Source organism: Abramis brama, assembly GCF_963993115.1.
Source record: "Abramis brama genome assembly, chromosome: 18".
Lineage (NCBI taxonomy): Eukaryota > Metazoa > Chordata > Actinopteri > Cypriniformes > Leuciscidae > Abramis > Abramis brama.
This window is the reverse complement of record NC_139980.1, coordinates 15,455,836-15,472,588: the sequence shown is the minus strand read 5'-3', so window position 1 is coordinate 15,472,588 and position 16,753 is coordinate 15,455,836. Positions and strand designations below refer to the sequence as shown.

The window sequence follows — 16,753 nt, the reverse complement described above, 5'->3', positions numbered from 1 at the left end:
AATTTATGACATTTCTTTCTTAAAATATTTTTTTTCTATAATCTGCCTAAAGTCTGACAGTTGTGGATCATCATGGCTAAACGTGTTGCTGTGATTGGAGGAGGAACCTCTGGGCTGACCTGCATCAAATGCTGTCTGGATGAAGGCCTGGAGCCAGTGTGTTTTGAGACCAGTGATGATATTGGAGGTCTTTGGAGGTTTAAGGTAAGATATGTCTATATGATTGGGCCCACTGAAATTGTACATATGAAGAAAAGAAGGTGTCCAAGCACTGAACCCTGAGGCAAAGTTCACTGCAGACCATCAATAAACTATGTGCTGCGAGAAACTGATGCAGTTTGCTTCTTGTCTTTCTATCTTAGGAAAATCCAGATCCAGATCGTGCTAGCATTTACTACTCATTGATTATCAACACTTCAAAGGAGATGATGTGCTACAGTGATTTCCCTATCCCTGCCCACTTCCCAAACTACATGCACAACTCCCTTATCATGGACTACTTCCAAATGTACGCCGAGCACTTCCAGCTCAAACGGCACATCCGTTTCCAGGTCTGGCCTGAAAGCTTATGTGAACTGTGAAGTTAGGAATATACTGTATCTCATATTTATGTCATATGTTTTTTAGACAAAAGTCCTTCATGTTACCCCAAGGCCAGACTTCCCTCACTCTGGTCAGTGGGATGTAGAGACGGAGTCTAAGGATGGTCGGAGAGAGAAACAGGTGTTTGATGCTGTGATGGTCTGCACCGGTCACCACTGTCACCCTCACCTCCCTCTAAAGGACTTTCCAGGTGCAGTACATGTGATGACTAAGCAAACACAGTCTATGTGCAAAGTGCAACAACATAAAGTCAATAAAAGCCAAACTGGGACACTCATAGCAAACTTTAGTTGTACAAGAGTCATTAGGCCTTATCACAGCCAACCTACAATGTAAATAAATCACTCACATATGTGACCAAATTTCATGAGAGGCGACTAAAAAATGTCTTTAATTAGCCAATGGCTAGTAAATTGTACGATTACAGTCACCTTTAATTGAGTTAGAGGCAAAAAATAAGTTTAGTGCAGATATCATTTCATTGCCTGCTGAGCTTTACACATTGTTGCTTGGCTGAGAGCGCCCTTTGTCACTTTCTCTCACACGCCTACACTCACCGTGAGAGAAAGAGAGAGAACAGGGCTCGTTGACAGAACTGTTGGACCAGTGCTGCGTCGGCATGAAAGTTTGTCATTTGCATGCTTTTTTTTTGGCAATCTTAACATTCAAGCGCAAGACAACAAAAAGCATGTCTGAAGCATGCACCCAGAAAGCTACGTCTGACAGCACGTGAATAATGAATTGAGCTCTCTTTCATGTCATCTGGAGCTTGAATGGACAATTTCACACAAAATTATGTCAAAATGCCCGTCTTGGCGAGTATCCTAGTAAACATAGTTGGTTATGAGTTAAGTGAACGTAAACAGTCAGGAAAGAAAACGCATGTGTACAGTGTCAGTATATTGGATCCGTGCATTATATCTTAAAGTGACAACAGCCTAATATTAATAATATAATACTAGCTGCAAAAAAAAATAAACACTCAATGCTCTTGACTGAATAACTAACTTTAATAAGGATTCATCTATATTTAATTTATACAGTAAAGACTATGCACCATTTGATTACTTTATTCAATTTCTGTATCTAATCTACCTAATCTGTATCTAACTACTGTTAGATCTAACTAAAAACCCTAAAAACCCAAATTTCATTTGCATCTTTGTTCTGTGGTTATTTGTGCTATTGCTTGTAGTTTTAATCAAAAGTCAATTTGATTATTTATTCTTATTTTATTACAGACTGTTTACTTAACTTTAATAGTGTTTGAAATGTATATTTTATATTTATATTATATTTATGTAGAATTATTTCATTTGCATTGTTCTTGCATTCCATGTAAAAACTCTGGCGAGTAAAATAAAAAATGTACTAGCCAATGGCGACTCAAACTTCAGCATGCCCTTTGGGTTGGAAAGCTCTTGTACAGCTGTTGTAGCATTAAGCAGAATCTCAGGCAGTTGAACAGAAATATTGTTTATGATTAGTAAGTTTAAAAGGTTTTGCAAAGAATGATTCAACAAGCTTTAAAAAGTAATTCAATAACAAGTCAATGATTTTACTAATAAAAAAAATAATTAAAAAAATAATTAATTTTTTTTTAAAAAATATATATATATACTAAAGGAGACAAGGGTGTAAAGTTAGAGTCAATCAATTTTAAGGCATGAAGAAAAAAATTTTCAAGGAAAAAAACGCTTAAATATGTAATTTTGGTGATCAAAGATGAGTTTTAAGGGATAAAATTGTAGACTACAGGGGGACTTTAAGGATTTATATAGATAAGATATATTGCACTACATATAACCTAAACAGCGATTTCCTTTCTATATTGTTGTGGGTAATTGTTTAAATTGCTCTTTAGGAATAGACACGTTTAAGGGAAAATTCTTCCACAGCCGTGACTACAAAAACCCTGAAGAATGGCGAGGGAAGAGGGTAGTTGTGATTGGCATTGGGAACTCTGGAGGAGATATTGCTGTAGAGCTGAGCAGAATGGCCAAACAGGTGATGTGCCACAAATACAGTATGAATAATTATAGTATATCAATTATAAAGCCTCTGCATTCCACATTATGTCCCTTACTTACTTTCCCTTAATTCTAGGTTTATCTGAGCACCCGAAAGGGATCTTGGATACTAAATCGTGTAGGAGACAATGGTGTTCCATCAGATATGATGTTTAAGCACAGAGTGCGTGTTTGGCTTATTAAAATATTGCCTGTTGGATTTATCAACAATATGAGAGAGAATCAACTCAATAAACGGTTCAACCACAAGCTCTATGGGCTGCAGCCTGCGCACAGGTACTGGGAACACTGGAGGAAACAAGACTCTGCCGACTTTGGTCCATGAAAGTGTCTATATAATGTCTTTTGTTTATTTCCCAGAGTTTTCAGCCAACATCCCATGGTCAATGATGATTTACCAAATCGGATCCTCTCTGGTACCGTCTCTGTCAAGCCGAATGTGCAAGAGTTTCGTGGATCAAGTGTGGTTTTTGAGGATGGCACAGTTGAGGATGACATTGATCTGGTGGTGTTTGCCACAGGATACACTTTCTCATTCCCCTTTCTGTCTTCACATGTAATTCCTGTCTCAAAGAACAAGGTATCCCTGTACAAATATGTGTATCCCCCAGCATTAGAGCGCCCAACTTTAGCCGTGATTGGTCTGATCCAGCCTCTGGGAGCCATTATGCCCATCTCTGAGATGCAAGCGCGCTGGGCCACGCGTGTTTTTAAAGGTATCAAACATGATGCTGATCTTCTACACAGAAAACTAAGGGCTGTTCTTAATATATATGTTCATATTCATACAATTCAGAACAACAAAAGGTCTACTTTACTAATGCTGTTAATATATTGTCAGGGTTCTCCTCTGACAGTTCTGTTTGTCGTGTTGTTGTTCAATGTCTCTTTGCTTGTGTTGTCCTTAAACACATGGCTCTGTCTTTGTCTGCGTTGGCCATGTGCTCATCTTGTCCTGCCTCCTTGTTTCCAATTGCCACGCTCACCTGTTCCTCATGTTCTCAGCTCCCTTTATAATGTGTTTTCTCTGCTTAGTTCTCAGTTACTTTAGCATTTATTTTTTTCCTAATTAGCCTTAGTAGTCTACCTTTAACCTTTATTTATATTCGTTCTTTATTCCTAGCATTAGTTCTCCTCTATTAGCTCTCTTCTTTTGTTGTAGTTCCTTTCTAGTTAATGCAATGCATTAGTTTCCACCATCTGTCTTGTCTCGTCTCTTCTTGTGTTTGCTGTGTCTCTTGTTTGTTACAGTCCTGTCTTACAAGCTGAGCTTCCCTGGCCGCTCTCTCTCCCTGCCCAGCAGCAAGTGGTGCATTGAGTTCTTGCTTGGCCATCGCTGCTATCCTCCAGTCTCGCACTGCCTTGCCATTTCTACTCACCAGCCTATCGTAATCTTGGGCTCCCAGCTTGTTATTGTTCATCATTACCTGCCCATTGTTTGGACTGTGTTCACCTCTTCCCTTGCCTCATTTTGTCTTGTCTGTTGTTTGTTAATAAATCAGTGTAACTAATTCTGCACTTGAGTCCTCTTTCATAGATCCCTGACATAAAGTATATACTATTATTTTCTATTACCAAAAAATGTTGTAATGTAGTTTTCATGAGCATTTTCTCTCTGATATTTAAGCAAAGACTTTTGACAATTAGACAATGACTTTTTCTTGGTTTTGGTCTTTGTATTAGTGTTTTTTTTTTTTTTTTTTGGACTGGTTTAAAGTTCTGAAAGTCACAGTATGATGACAGTACTTAAAAAAGGGGGTATGATTGCAGGGTGATTATTCTTTCAGTTTTACTGTAAAGTAATATATGAACATGTCAGAACATTAAGTACACAGTGTTTTTGTACTTAACAAACTGTGCTTTGCTCAATAGGACTTTGCAAACTGCCTCCAATGAGTGCAATGATGAAGGACATTAAAGCAAAAGAGGAAGCAATGGCTCAAAGGTTAACTATATAGCACAGCATTTACACAATTTCTACAGTTGAAATGTCATTTAAGTGTATCTTGATGACTCTTAATCATTCTGTCATGCAGGTATGTGGCCGCCCAGAGACACACCATCCAGGTGGACTACACCCCCTACATGGATGAATTGGCTAAACAAGTGGGTGTCTGTCCATCTATCCTGAAGCTGCTCCTGACAGACCCTAGACTGGCTCTGAACATCATCTTTGGGCCCTGCACCCCGTACCAGTTTCGCTTGCACGGACCGGGCCGATGGGAAGGTGCACGGCAGGCCATCCTGACTCAGTGGGATCGAGTCACAGAGCCCCTGAAAACACGCTGTGCACCGGAGCCGCAGTCACAGCGCTCCTCGTATTCACTCTTATTCTCAGTGTCTGTTGCAGCACTGCTCTCTGCTCTGTATTACAGCAGGGCCAGTCTGCACTCACTCATAGCAGACCCTTCATTGCTCCTCGACAAGATCAGGGCTATTGTACCATTGCCAGTGACCACACAGTGATCATGTAATGTGTATCAGAAATTCAACATACTTTATTTGAAATCTTATATCATAACAAGTGTACTTCAATTAGGGTGAATTGTAGTCAACATCATGAAAATGATGTAATTGACACAATATTAACATAAAATGCTTGGTACTGAATCACAGAGTGCCTAAACATGTGTAACTCAGTTTGTGTATAATGAACATTTCATTTCACTGTAACTGATTGTATGTGCAGTTTTGTATGTAATTATGTTGCATTATCAAACTCTTTTGATGTGTTAAAGTTCCAGGTATTATCTTAATCATCGATCACTGCTGCAGTTGTTAGCATGTCTGTTTAGCATGGTAATTTGCTCAAATATGCTGATATTGAGAATAGTAATGGCCGATTAATTTGTTTTGCAAATCAAATCTTAAATTTTTTATTTTTTTTTATGTAATTATAATATAATATTAATTAAATAAAATGTCACTTAAGTCTACTTAATCAGAGTGCACTTTCATAACTGTTTCTTGACACACTTGTGACTTTAAGAAAAGTGACTTTTACAGTAGTTCTTAAAACTATTGTGTTCCCCTGATTAATTTACATTCGTTCTCAAAACGTTTGCATCCCTGAGACGGGCAACCCAGAGATGGAGTGAGCTGCTCTTCATGAGACAGTGAACTCACCGCTCCTTCCCCCGATGGAGGGCCGGGTGGAGAATCTAGTTTTTTCACAAAGAGTTTATTTCTGTTCTGCTGCTGGTCTCATAGCCAGCAGTACCTAAAATCTCAGCAAAAGAGCAGTTTTCTCAATCTCTGGGTTACAAGGGGTGTGGGTTGACAGTGAGCGACGCAATACGGTCTGCGGTTTGAGGATGTAACGCCTTCTCACACAGCTCCAGCCACTCCCTCACGGGAACCGTGGAGCCAGGTAAGTGTGCCACCACACTCACGGCCCCCACACCGGGATGCTGTGCCTTCCAAGGCACGCTGCACCACTGCGGGCATGTCTGTTGTCACCCTGGTCCCCCTTGCATGGTGTCTGGATGCCTGGCCAGCACTTACCAATGGTCCATCTAATTTGGGAATGCAAGTAAGTGTTTCCCCCAGTGAACCTGCTCACAGAGACACTGTGCAAGGTCAGGGAGGACGAGGAGCAGGTCTTGATGGATGCGGCTTACTGGCCTACCCAGACCTGGTTCCCAGAACCCCTCACGACAGCCCCTTCCTGGCGGATTTGGCACCCACTCTCAGACCTCTGGAACCTCCATGTGTGGTCTCTGGACGCTCTTCATTGATTGGTTCCCACAAGTAAGACCTCCATAGATGCCCTGTCAATGTCATGCTTTCTTTTCTGCAAGACGGGTTGGAGAGAAGGCTGTCTCCTCCACTTTGAAAAAGTATGTTGCCGCTGTTGCAGAACACCACGATGCAGAAGACGGTAAGTCTCTCCGGGGAAACACGACTTGGTCATCAGGTTCCTGAGAGGTACCAGGAGGTTGAATCCTCCTCGGCCACGCCTCATCACCTCTCTGGATCTCTCTCTGGTCTTGACGGCCCTACAGAGAGCACCCTTTGATTCCTTGCAGTCAGTAGAGACTAGGCTCCTATCTATCGAGACAGTGCTCCTGACTTCAGGCATTTTCGGTCATATAAGCGTGCCTGGAATTCGGGCCAGCTGACTCTCATGTCATCCTGAGACCCCGATACGTGCCCAAAGTTCCCACCACTCCTTTCAGGGACCAGGTGGTGAACTTGCAAGCGCTGTCCCCGGAGGAGACAGACACAGCCTTTGCATTGCTGTGTCCTGTTAGTGCCTTGCAGTTGTACGTTGACCGCACGCAGAGCTTCAGAACCAGTCCAAAGACAAACCATGCCCCCTCGGAGTGAGAGCTCGCTCGACTCTGAGTGTTGCTTTCTTCTGGGCATTGGCACACGGCACCTCTCTGGCAGATATATGCAGAGCTGCGGGCTGAGCGACACATAACACATTTGCGAGATTCTACAATCTCCAAGTGGAACCGGTGTCTTCTCCTGTGTAATGTACAAACAAATAATATGCAGGAAGGATGGCTGTGGGTCTCGCTTGCTGCACTCTGAGGATGGGATACAAATGCTTATTCTGCTCTGTTGAACCCTGGTGGAGCTCCTCCAGCATCCTCGGCAGTTGGATGCAGCAGAGGCATCTGACGCCAGGTATAGTACTTGTGTGTATTGGTCAGCCCCTGTACTAGACTAGATGTCCATATGTTGTGATTCCCCTTGTAGGTGATCCCATTCTTCCCATATGTGTATTCTTACCTGTAGGCAAGCCTTTGTCTTTCCCTTGGCAGAGTCTCCATCTCTGTAAACAGTATTGACTCCACCCTTGCACAAGGCAGGACCTACCTCAGAGATCTTCCATATGTAGTACTGCCCTGATGGTCAGTCCATGTGTGTAACTTCACATATTGCCTCCCTATGGGTAGGATGTGTATTCCGTACCGTTCCTTTCCGGTGGAATGGGCATGCTTTCCCAGTGTTATCCATTAGTCTCACTGTACAGGGTTAAATGAAACGTCAGTGATTGACATTCTCTGTGCACAGCCCTGCCCTTCTTCCGCCCCAACAGGTGCAGAGGGATCAGGGCTTGCTATGCAAATCTCACTCACTATTGCATTGGCTTGTTCTGGGCTAAACTGTGGATCATCTATCATTGCTTTGGCAAAAAAAAAAGAAATGCATTCAATGACTACATCTTTCAAATTATATGAATACATTTTTCACTTGAGTTGTGTTCTGAAGAACCCTGAAGATTTTGAATTACTGCATTTTTCATTCATTCTTTGTGCAGTAATACAGTCAGTAAAATGAAAAGATCTTAATGAAAAACTGATTTATGTGAAAAATCATTCAAACTTTAAAGATAAAAGCTTCCTGTTGTTAGAGCTTTTAGGTCAGAGTGTGTTTTCTGAATGAGAATTATTGCCAGTGTTGTGGTGGAACGAGTTTAGTTTGAGACGTATACGAAATGTTTTGTTGGTCTGGGTTTTGAAGATGACATTAAGATTACAGTTTGGCCAAGATGCATGAAAAAGTGGCTTCAGTATAACCGATGCTTCTTAGCAATTGAAAAAAAAACTGTAATGACAAAAAACAAAAAATTCTATTTTTGGCAAATGTAAAAGCACTTTTACACCAAAAGTGAAATGAATAAACCTCAAGCTGAAGGAAATGCATGTTCCTGCAGAGGGCGCACGCAGCTCAAACAAATCTTTCAGCTGTGCTGCCATTCTTACTCCTGATTTCAACATGGGGACAGGAGTGTCATTCAATAAATGGGAAAACAAGGTAACTTGCATTATTTGAAAAAGTGACTCAGATATTTTGTTGTACATTTAAAAGTAATGCGTTACTTTACTAGTTACTAACTTGTGTTACTTTTAATGCATTACCCCCAGCACAGTTTATATATGATTATTCTCATGTATTTTTCACTATTTTCATGTATTAATTCTCCTGTTCTTCAAGGACTAAATCATCTTTCTCCAGCCGATAAAATAGATGAAATAATTGAGAAGGACATAAAAGCAAATTTAAAGAGATATTATTTATTTACCTCGATGGTAATTCCAAATAGATTTTGTTTTGACAATTAATGTATGCTCCTTTTGAACTCTCTGCTATCTCTTTACAGTTACCCCTGTCCTAAGCTGGCTGCCCTTCAAGTGGACTATATCCCTTACAATAGCAAAGGAAGTGGGCGTCTGTCCCAACATTGCCTGGCTGCTCCTGAGGGACCCTGCTGTGGGACTGAGGGCTTTCTTCGGCCCCTGTACTCCCTACCAGTTTCGGCTAAGCGGACCAAGGTATTGGAGAGGTGCCCGTCAGGCTATTCTTACCCAATGGGAACGTGTGGCCAAACCCATGAAGACACGGCCCATTCCAGAACCTTCATCCTTCAGTTTGTTCTTTTGGCTGGGCCTGTCAGGACGGGCTGCAGTAATTTTTGCCATTATGGCAATGCAAAAGAATATCCCACTCTTCCTGAGAAACACATTCTTGTTAACCCATATTAAATTTTTGGGTAGCTCTGTTTTGAATTTGCACTTTAACCTTATTATTCCTTTATCTAATTCTTGGAATTCATTATAGTTTATAATATGTTATATTTAAAATATTTTAATCTTTGAAGGAAATTAAAATTAAACATTACCTTTGTGGTCTAACATGTCTTTTTCCCTTTCTTATATCTGTCATAACAAGTGCTCTGCCAAATTCCCATAATAATCATCTTTTTTGTTAGAAATAGTGTCCTTATCTTTTGACAATCATCACATAAGTAAAGTAGCAGCATTTTTATTATTCTTTTAATATATACTTTTAAATAAACAATCGCTGGAGAAGCCTGAGTCTGGCAAGACTAGTGTCATTTTGTGATGATGAACAGCTCAAAAAGATGAAGACTCTTATAATACAGTAGCTATTAATAAAGTATTATAGATGTTGTAGTCATTATCAATGTCTACTCATCATTTTAATTTAATATTTGAATAAAAGAAAGGTAAACACGTTTCCAACAGTTTTAATGTGACCTTCGTATAACATAAAATGTATTCCTTGGGACATGAAAGTGCTAGAAAACCCAAATATAATTTCCATACAATAAGCATGGAGTATTTTCATGCATTATGCAGGTCTACTCAAAAAAACAGTAGCCTACATGGTAGAAGTCTACAATGCATTTTCTTTTTATTGTAGAAGTCTACAATGTACGACTAAGATCCATCACTTAATATTTGTTAACATTATTTAACTAATTCAACGTTATTGACCAGAGTGACGGCCATGAATCCCCGCCTCTTTTACATATAGCCTATGCAGGGGTGTGGTGAGAAGTGTTTGTGTGGAGTGAACAACATAAACTTCTGCAGCCACTGCTTCACGCTCGGTGAGATGGTTCTCCACAAACTTTTTATTGACACTAATATCACTCCATTGTCGTTTTTACAGGACAGGCGTGTTTACGTAACGAGCTGTTTGTTTGTTTGTTTGTCCGAATCTGACTCGATTTATTTTTCCGTATGTTCTTGTTGTTAGACCTTTAGTAGATTTCACAAATACACACCGCAGTAAAAGATAGTTTGTGGTTTGAAATTCAGATTTCCTATGTTTATAAAACCGAAGTGCGCTGGCTTGTGAATTATAGCCTACGACATTCTTTATAATGAATTCAGGTGACGCTGCTGCGGGATGCAATACTTTTATTCAGCATGGACGCATTGAATTAATCAAAAGTGACAAGACGTTATGTTACTGCGGTTGTCCAGTCCGAAATCGGCGTTCGCGACTTGACCTGCTAGATTTGTGATATTTCGCAGTAACGTTACAGTTTTGATCAGTTAAACCCTTCCATGAGTGCCTAACTTCGCTATTAAGATTGGTGACATTTTTCACAGTGCAGTTTTGGTCAGTTAACCCTTCCCTGAGTTTTTCTATCATCTGCATCTGCCTAAAGTCAGACTGTTGTGGATCATCATGGCCAAACGTGTTGCTGTGATTGGAGGAGGAACCTCTGGGCTGACCTGCATCAAATGCTGCCTGGATGAAGGCCTGGAGCCAGTGTGTTTTGAGACCAGTGATGATATTGGAGGTCTTTGGATGTTTAAGGTAAGATATGTCTATATGATTTGGCCTACTGAAATTGTACATATGAAGAAAAGAAGGTGTCCAAGCACTGAACCCTGAGGCAAAGTTCACTGCAGACCATCAATAAACTATGTGCTGCGAGAAACTGATGCAGTTTGCTTCTTGTCTTTCTATCTTAGGAAAATCCAGATCCAGATCGTGCTAGCATTTACTACTCATTGATTATCAACACTTCAAAGGAGATGATGTGCTACAGTGATTTCCCTATCCCTGCCCACTTCCCAAACTACATGCACAACTCCCTTATCATGGACTACTTCCAAATGTACGCCGAGCACTTCCAGCTCAAACGGCACATCCGTTTCCAGGTCTGGCCTGAAAGCTTATGTAAACTGTGAAGTTAGGAATATACTGTACCTCATATTTATCTTAGGTTTTGGGGGTTTCAAAGGTTCACAAATTCATGTTTTGTGTTTCTTAGACAAAAGTCCTTCATGTTACCCCAAGGCCAGACTTCCCTCACTCTGGTCAGTGGGATGTAGAGACGGAGTCTAAGGATGGTCGGAGAGAGAAACAGGTGTTTGATGCTGTGATGGTCTGCACCGGTCACCACTGTCACCCTCACCTCCCTCTAAAGGACTTTCCAGGTGCAGTACATGTGATGACTAAGCAAACACAGTTTATGTGCAAAGTGCAACAACATAAATTCAATAAAAGCCAAACTGGGACAGATAGTGAACTTTAGTTGTACAAGAGTCATTAGGCCTTATCAAAGCTCTTGTACAACTGTTGTAGCATTAAGCAGAATCTCAGCCAGAAATATTGTTAATAATTTTTAAGTTTACAAGGTTTTGCAAAGAATGATTCAACAAGCGTTTAAAATTATTCAATACGTTAATGATTTTACTAATTTCTTAATTTTAATGTTTACAATATATACAAAATGTATATGCAATGGCAGACTTAAGGAATTATATAGATAAGCTATATATTGCATTACAGGAATAGACACGTTTAAGGGGAAATTCTTCCACAGTCGTGACTACAAAAACCCTGAAGAATGGCGAGGGAAGAGGGTAGTTGTGATTGGCATTGGGAACTCTGGAGGAGATATTGCTGTAGAGCTGAGCAGAATGGCCAAACAGGTGATGTGCCACAACTGCAGTATAAATAATTATAGTAAATGAATTATTATACTCTTATTAAAGCCTCTGCATTCCACATTGTTTCCCTTACTTACTTTCCCTTAATTCTAGGTTTATCTGAGCACCCGAAAGGGATCTTGGATACTAAATCGTGTAGGAGACAATGGTGTTCCATCAGATATGATGTTTAATAATAGAATGTTTGGTTGGCTTTTTCAAATGTTGCCTGTTGGATTTATGAACAATATGGGTGAGAAACGACTCAATAAACGGTTCAACCACAAGCTCTATGGGCTGCAGCCTGTGCACAGGTACTGTGAACACTGGAGGAAACAAAACTCTGCTGACTTTGGTCCATGAAAGTGTTAACCCTTTAACCCTTTTCATAGTGTACTATATAATGTCTTTTGTTTATTTCCCAGACTTTTCAGCCAACATCCCATGGTCAATGATGATTTACCAAACCGGATCCTCTCCGGTACCGTCTCTGTCAAGCCGAATGTGCAAGAGTTTCGTGGATCAAGTGTGGTTTTTGAGAATGGCACAGTTGAGGATGACATTGATCTGGTGGTGTTTGCCACAGGATACACTTTCTCATTCCCCTTTCTGTCTTCACATATAATTCCTGTCTCAAAGAACAAGGTATCCCTGTACAAATATGTGTATCCCCCAGCATTAGAGCGCCCAACTTTAGCCGTGATTGGTCTGATCCAGCCTCTGGGAGCCATTATGCCCATCTCTGAGATGCAAGCACGCTGGGCCACACGTGTTTTTAAAGGTATCAAACATGATGCTGATCTTCTACACAGAAAACTAGGGGCTGTTCTTAAAATATATGTTCATATTAATACAATTCAGAATAACAAATGTGTCCTTATACTATTATTCAAGATTTCTACCTCCAAACAATATTGTAATGTAGTTTTTCATGAGCATTTTCTCTTAATTAAGCAAAGACTTGACAATTAGACTTTTTATTGTTTTTAGTCTTGTCTTTGTCATTTTGGACTGGTTTTAAGTTCTGAAAGTTACAGTATGATGACATAGTACTTAAAAATATTTGCAGGATATGATTATTCTTTCAGTTTTACTTTAAAGTAATATACGAACATGTCAGAACATAAAGTACACTGTTTTTGTATGTAACAAACTGTGATATGCTCTCTAGGACGGTGCAAACTGCCTCCAATGAGTGCAATGATGAAGGACATTAAAGCAAAAGAGAACGAAATGACTCAAAGGTTCTCCACACTTCACCTCACATGACTATATAACACAGCATTTATACAATTTCTACAGTTGAAATGTCATTTAAGTGTATCTTGATGACTCTTAATCATACTGTCATGCAGGTATGTGGCCGCCCAGAGACACACCATCCAGGTGGACTACATCCCCTACATGGATGAATTAGCTAAACAAGTGGGTGTCCGTCCATCTATTCTGAAGCTGCTCCTGACAGACCCTAGACTGGCTCTGAACATCATCTTTGGGCCCTGCACCCCGTACCAGTTTCGCTTGCACGGACCGGGCCAATGGGAAGGTGCACGGCAGGCCATCCTGACTCAGTGGGATCGAGTCACAGAGCCCCTGAAAACACGCTGTGCACCGGAGCCGCAGTCACAGCGCTCCTCGTATTCACTCTTATTCTCAGTGTCTGTTGCAGCACTGCTCTCTGCTCTGTATTACAGCAGGGCCAGTCTGCACTCACTCATAGCAGACCCTTCATCGCTCCTCGACAAGATCAGGGCTTTTTTACCATTGCCAGTGACCACAAAGTAATGTGGTCATGTAATGTGTATCAGAAACTTAACATACTTTATTTGAAATCTTATATCAGTGTACTTCGATTAGGGTAAATTGTAGTCAACATCATGAAAATGGTATAATTAACGCATTACTTATATAAAATGCTTGATACTGAGTGCCTTAACATTTCAAACACAGTTTCTGTGTAAAATAACTGATTTTATGTGCAGTTTTGTATGTAATTATGCTGACCTATCAAACTCTTAGTTACAAATTATATCTTACTCACTCTTGACTCGGGATCTTGCTGTATTTTAATCTTGCTTGATTTTAGTGCAGCATTTGACACAGTAGATCTTGACACTGTAAGCTCGCACTCGATCGGCCCAAAGCTGGCATCCGACCAGTGCGGAAGGTCTCTACGTGTTACTGTCTTTTCTCGAGGCAAAGTATTTTTTGATTAAATGCAATACATTTGAATATGTATTTTCTCGTTATTTCATCTGACTCCATAAATGAAAAGGTTTTAATGATATCTGTGCATCATTAAATGTGAGCGAATGTTTGACTATTCTTTTTAACTCTTAATGAAAATGTCAAAGACGGTTAGAATAATCAAATGTAATAATTTATTATGTCAGGTAAATGTATCATGCCAATTTCATAATCAATTCAAAGATAATCGATACAAAACATAAAATGCTATGGAATAAAGAGAAGAGATGCAAGTAACAGAACACCCAGAGCCCTTTGCTGCATTTCATTATATAGACAGAACCTCTTTCACATGGAAACATCTGCTAACAATGGGAATTTACATTCAGAGTTGACACCTTTTGGGTGTAGGAGACCATTTGCCTAGAGACCACCTTCCTTTGTGTGCCAGTTATCTCTAAACTCTTAAAAACCTTATTACCTTTTGTTTTACTTATTTGGAAAGACATTTCAAATGATACCAAACATGTATAATACTCTGTGATAATTATTCACATTTAACCATTTAGATTATTGGGTGAGTTTTTGGTGATCTCAGCATGAAAGAGAAGGAGTGGGGGATGAGGGGAAGAAATGTAGATTAGGATGATTCGGAGGTAAGACTTTCGTCTCGATAGAGCACAAGGGTGAGTTCAAATGTTAATTTCCTTTATTCTCTCAGAGAATAGCTCTCTCTTCCAGTTTTTCCAGTCTTACAACACCCTTTTGCAATGACTCAACCATGTTAGCTAGGTTTCAGGGGCCTGTGCTGGAGTGGTTTGCCTCCTACCTCAAAGAGAAAACTTTTTCTGTTAATGTAGGGAAGTGTTACTCATCCTGTGCTCAAATCTGCAATGGTGTTCCCCAGGGTTCCATTTTGGGTCCTCTTTTCTTTATACATGCTTCCTCTAGGTCATATCATTAAGAGACACAACTTATCATATCATTTCTATGCCGATGACACTCAGCTTTATGTTCCTGTGTCTAGTTTCCTTGACTGTCTGTATGACAAAATGCTGGTTGGACTGAAATAATAGTATCTGGCCCATCTACTCTGTCCTCTGACATTGTCAGTCAGCTTGTTCCCCTCTCTTCTAATGTGCGTGACAGTGTCAAAAACCTTGGTGTCGTTTTCGATTCCACACTGTCTTTTGATAAGCAGATTAGTGCTGTTGTGAAAAGCAGTTTCTTTCAGTTAAGAACTATCGCTAGAATTAGGATGAGGCTCTCTAAGAATGATCTTGAAACTGTTATTCATACTTTTATAACATCTATGGTCCATTGGTCTATGGGTTTGCCTAAAACAGCTGTATCGTTTGCAATTGGTACAAAATGCGGCAGCCAGATTACTTACTGGCACTAAAAAACGTGAACACATTACACCTGTGCTTTCTTCTCTTCACTGGTTACTGGTTAAGTTTTGATTTTAAAATTTTGCTTTTTGTATTTAAAGCTTTGCATGGACTTTCTCCTCACTATATTTTTTATCTCACCCCGTACACTGCTTCTAGATCCCTTCGATCATCCTGACAGATATTACTCTCAGTTCCTCGTTAACATTTTAAGACTAAAGGTGACCAGGCTTTCTCTGTGGCTGCTCCGAGGCTTTGGAATGGTCTTCCCCTCCACATTAGATCTTCCTCCACCATTTCCATGTTTAAATCCTCTTTGAAGTTCTCTTTGTATTCTTTATATTTTAAATGAGTGTGTAAATCTTTCATTTGTCTTTTTTTAATCTGTTTTAATTCTGTTTTATATATCTTGTACAGCACTTTGGTTTCAACATCTGTTATAAACTAAAATAAACTCTTTTGTTGTGTTAAAATTCCAAGTATTATCTTAATGATGTATCACTGCCAACTGCTGCAGTTGTTAGCATGTCTGTTTAGCATGTTAATTTACTAAAATTGCAGAATAGTAATGGCTGATTAAATTGTGTTGCCAATCAAATCTAAAAATAATTATTTTTAAAACAATGTAATTAATGAAATAAAATGCCACTGAAGTCTACTTAAACAACCTTGTAAAGTATTTCATTCATAAGTGCAGATGGTTTAAATCTGAACCCAACTTTAATCAGTGGATGAATGAGGTTGTTAACGTGGTAGTGGAAATAGCACGAAGAAGGATGATAATAGTTTTTATGACAAAACTCAGGAACCAGGAGAAAACCACACTTAACATTAATGAGAACAGATGAAGACTGAGGGAGAACACAGGGTCTAAATACACGAGCAAACAAAAGGAGCTAAATTAGATAATTAACACACTGTAAAAAAGAATACATTGATTTTATTGATATCTAATCAATAAAATTGAGGCAACAGATTACAAGCAATATTATTAATTAAATTTAACAAATTAGAATTGAGTAATAATTAATCAAATTAATTCCTTAAAAGTTAACCATTTAAAATGAGTAAAACTTACAAAATATATTTTATTGCCAACATTGAAGACACCTGGTGTTAACAAGCAGAATCACTGAAGGAGAAAACCATAATTAAAGTCACCATTGTGGAGATCAGTGTGTGTTTTAGTTGGGCTCTTGACCCTTAAATTATTAACTTTAAGTTTTGTTTGGCTGCTGTACCTGAGTTATAACAGCCAGATGAACAAATAGAAAAGGTGATCTGATGGTGTTGGTTGTGTTTTAACATAATCATTATTTCACAATCATTTGAC

General features: G+C 39.5%; 2 protein-coding genes across 3 annotated transcripts in view; both read left to right on the top strand.

The window, feature by feature from the left end:
• The window catches only part of LOC311068728 (flavin-containing monooxygenase 5-like), a 12,597-nt gene extending 7,023 nt beyond the window's left edge, over window positions 1–5,574 (top strand). Inside the window, exons 2-9 of the mRNA XM_084091354.1 lie at window positions 53–204; window positions 363–551; window positions 628–793; window positions 2,468–2,610; window positions 2,710–2,909; window positions 2,994–3,349; window positions 4,506–4,578; window positions 4,670–5,574. Coding sequence (XP_083947480.1) covers window positions 73–204; window positions 363–551; window positions 628–793; window positions 2,468–2,610; window positions 2,710–2,909; window positions 2,994–3,349; window positions 4,506–4,578; window positions 4,670–5,099 — 1,689 coding nt within the window. The 5' untranslated portion in view covers window positions 53–72 and the 3' untranslated portion in view covers window positions 5,100–5,574. The remainder of the gene's footprint in view (window positions 1–52; window positions 205–362; window positions 552–627; window positions 794–2,467; window positions 2,611–2,709; window positions 2,910–2,993; window positions 3,350–4,505; window positions 4,579–4,669) is intronic.
• A 4,335-nt stretch (window positions 5,575–9,909) lies between these two features.
• On the top strand, window positions 9,910–15,889 carry LOC311068727 (flavin-containing monooxygenase 5-like). Of its 2 annotated transcripts, none has more exons than XM_084091353.1 (9): window positions 9,910–10,002; window positions 10,574–10,721; window positions 10,880–11,068; window positions 11,182–11,347; window positions 11,703–11,845; window positions 11,957–12,156; window positions 12,268–12,623; window positions 13,014–13,086; window positions 13,198–15,889. In XM_084091353.1, the coding sequence occupies exons 2-9, from the start codon at window positions 10,590–10,592 to the stop codon at window positions 13,625–13,627; spliced, it is 1,689 nt and encodes a 562-aa protein (XP_083947479.1). In that variant the 5' UTR covers window positions 9,910–10,002; window positions 10,574–10,589; the 3' UTR covers window positions 13,628–15,889. The 2 variants fall into 2 exon arrangements, with proteins under 2 accessions (XP_083947479.1, XP_083947478.1); XM_084091352.1 differs by having other exon boundaries at window positions 9,919–10,002; window positions 10,570–10,721.
• The last annotated feature ends 864 nt before the right edge of the window (window positions 15,890–16,753 follow it).